This window comes from Ipomoea nil, unplaced genomic scaffold (assembly GCF_001879475.1).
Source record: "Ipomoea nil cultivar Tokyo-kokei standard unplaced genomic scaffold, Asagao_1.1 scaffold1317, whole genome shotgun sequence".
NCBI classification, from domain to species: Eukaryota; Viridiplantae; Streptophyta; class Magnoliopsida; order Solanales; family Convolvulaceae; genus Ipomoea; species Ipomoea nil.
The window spans coordinates 1,032,428-1,034,848 of NW_017617745.1; the positions used below are offsets into that span (position 1 = coordinate 1,032,428).

At 42.3% G+C, this 2,421-nt stretch overlaps 1 protein-coding gene across 1 annotated transcript; it reads left to right on the forward strand.

Annotated features, from left to right (window-relative positions):
• The first annotated feature begins 649 nt into the window (after window positions 1-649).
• LOC109185221 lies at window positions 650-1,612 on the forward strand. Its single transcript, XM_019335202.1, has one exon. The coding sequence runs from the start codon at window positions 650-652 to the stop codon at window positions 1,610-1,612; it is 963 nt and encodes a 320-aa protein (XP_019190747.1).
• Window positions 1,613-2,421: the final 809 nt, after the last annotated feature.

Consider the following 2,421-nt stretch of genomic DNA (forward strand, 5'->3'; position numbering starts at 1 on the left):
CTACACTGCCACATCATTAGGTGAAAGTTTGGAACAGGTGCGACACTTTGCTGGACTACCATCTGCTTCAATCCCTCAACCGTATCGAGTGATTCATCCTTCTGAATCCTCCAGCAAAGATGATAAAATACTGGCTGAAGTGTATGGATCTCAAGCACTTCCATCTTATGTTCCAACTGTTGAGGCCACTGCTCATCCTGACTCCACGACCTTTAAAATTCGAGAAATTTCGAATATTATTGGGAGCTCATCTGCCAATGTTTCTGATTCCAGTCACTCTGTGACTCCTGTTCAATCCCCAACCAAAGAAACAAGACGGTCTAAAAGGAAGAATGTTCCAGTAAAGGTTGTTGTTGAGACTGGTGATGATAGTGCTGATGTGGATCAGCCTGAGAAGAAAAGGAAGTCGAGTGAGGCTATTAAGCCGGAAGGAAATCCGTCTATTCAACAAGTGTTTAAGACTCTGTGATCGTCTGTTAAGCAAAAGGGGCCTGCTGTTCAAGCTACTTCTGTACCTGCACCATCTGTCAGAAAAGGGAAGCCATCCACACGATCAAGAGGTCAAAGCATTACTCCTGAGGTTCAACCTGTTGAAGAAACTTTTAGGCCTTAGTTTGTTTCTCCTGCTGCTCAGACCAAATGGTCTACCATGGTTAGAAGGGACCTTATTGTTCAACGATCTGTGGATGACAACCAGCTGAACTCTGTATGTGACATTTTACCTCTGCTGAATGAAGTCGGATTGTTGAAGACTGTCACAAACATCTGCCCATACTCTAAGCTTCTCACGTATGAATTCTATTGCAATCTCAATGACGAGATTGACATCCTAACTGGGCCACGACCGATGCAGATTTTCATCAGAGGAATGTGGTACGTTTTTGGGCCGGACATGATCAATGAATACTATGGTTTGACTGCTGTGCAAGAGGACCCTGTTACTGACTGGAACTTGGTGGCCAGAACTCTTACTGGTGGACAGACAGAATCTTGGCCTACAGGAGATAAGGACTATCTGCAGAGCTCGCATCTCACATCCAGATATGTGATTTTACATCGCCTGGCCCTTCACAACTGGCTCCCATCAGCCCATTTCCACACGGTTGGGAAGCTACTGGCAGGCTTCTTATTTCGAATTGGAACGAAGATGCCAATTGATCTGGGAAAATGGATTTTCTATCACATCCTCACCTTGATTCATCCACGGGAACAGAAGCTAAGACTACCCTTCCCAAATCTGATTTTTGGCATTCTTACCACTCAGGGTCTTGAGCCTATGCCCAGTGAAGTGATCAGTCCAACGCTGCTCTATACTGTTGATAAACGTCTGCTGACTGGAGATCACTTTCGAGATGTTGTTCCTGTGACTGCCCTATCCAATTCTGAACATGATGTTGTGTCTGCTGATTCGCCTCATGCTAAGGATGTTCAGCTTTCCATACAGTTGAAGGCAAGGGTCGCTGATCTTAAGACAGTACATAGCATTATTGCAAAGCAACTGACAGGGGCCCGTACTGAGCTGGCAACCGTTCTTCTTCATTTAAGCCTATCTGAATCTGTTGCTGCTGCTGATCCTGCAAAGTCTGACAGTGACACTCCCTCCAATGCTTGAACTTTGGCTATCATTGGCAAAAAGGGGGAGTAGTATGAACTCAGGGGGAGTTTATGAACTCAGGGTTTGTTTGAGTACCTTCTGGCCCTGGCTGGGCGTTGTTATTGATGGCACCATTTTTTGTTTTTGATCATAAACTATTTTGGATCTTATGTTTCTGTTTCTATTCCTTGTAATCAAATCAGACTTATTGGGTTGCTTCTTTATATTATCCTATCTTAGTTCTTTATGTTGTGTCTATCTATATAGTCGAGTTGTTTTGCCAAATAATAGCCAAAGGGGGAGTTTGTTAGTGTTTTTAAATGTTCAAAAACCCCATATTATAATTGGCAATATTATTATGGCATACTAAGATAGGTTTAGAGTTTGTCCGTCCAGCTCTACAGACAACTGATCAATCAGAAGCAACAACAGAAGGACTGACACTGAAGATCTGATTTAGGAAGCTGATTTCTAAAAGTCTTACGCGATATTATCAGACAAGTTTGGAAAGAAGATCAGCGTATATTTTCAAGAAAGGTATGGACCAAATCTTCTGAGATTACATTCCTCTTTTATAGTCCTACCTTCTACAATCAAAGTCATTTATGGAGAGTGTTTATTGAAGAATCTATAAGTACCCTTACTCGAAGAGAATTAGGGTTACGCCGAAAGTATGAAGAAACACTCCCTATCTGCTATATGAGATTAGATCTTTGATTGTCATGCATCTTCTCAATACAATATGTTCATGGTGATTAAGATGATGAACTTGAGAAGAATCATTGCTGCTTAAACGAAAGGACACTGTGATCACACTGTTGTGGGAA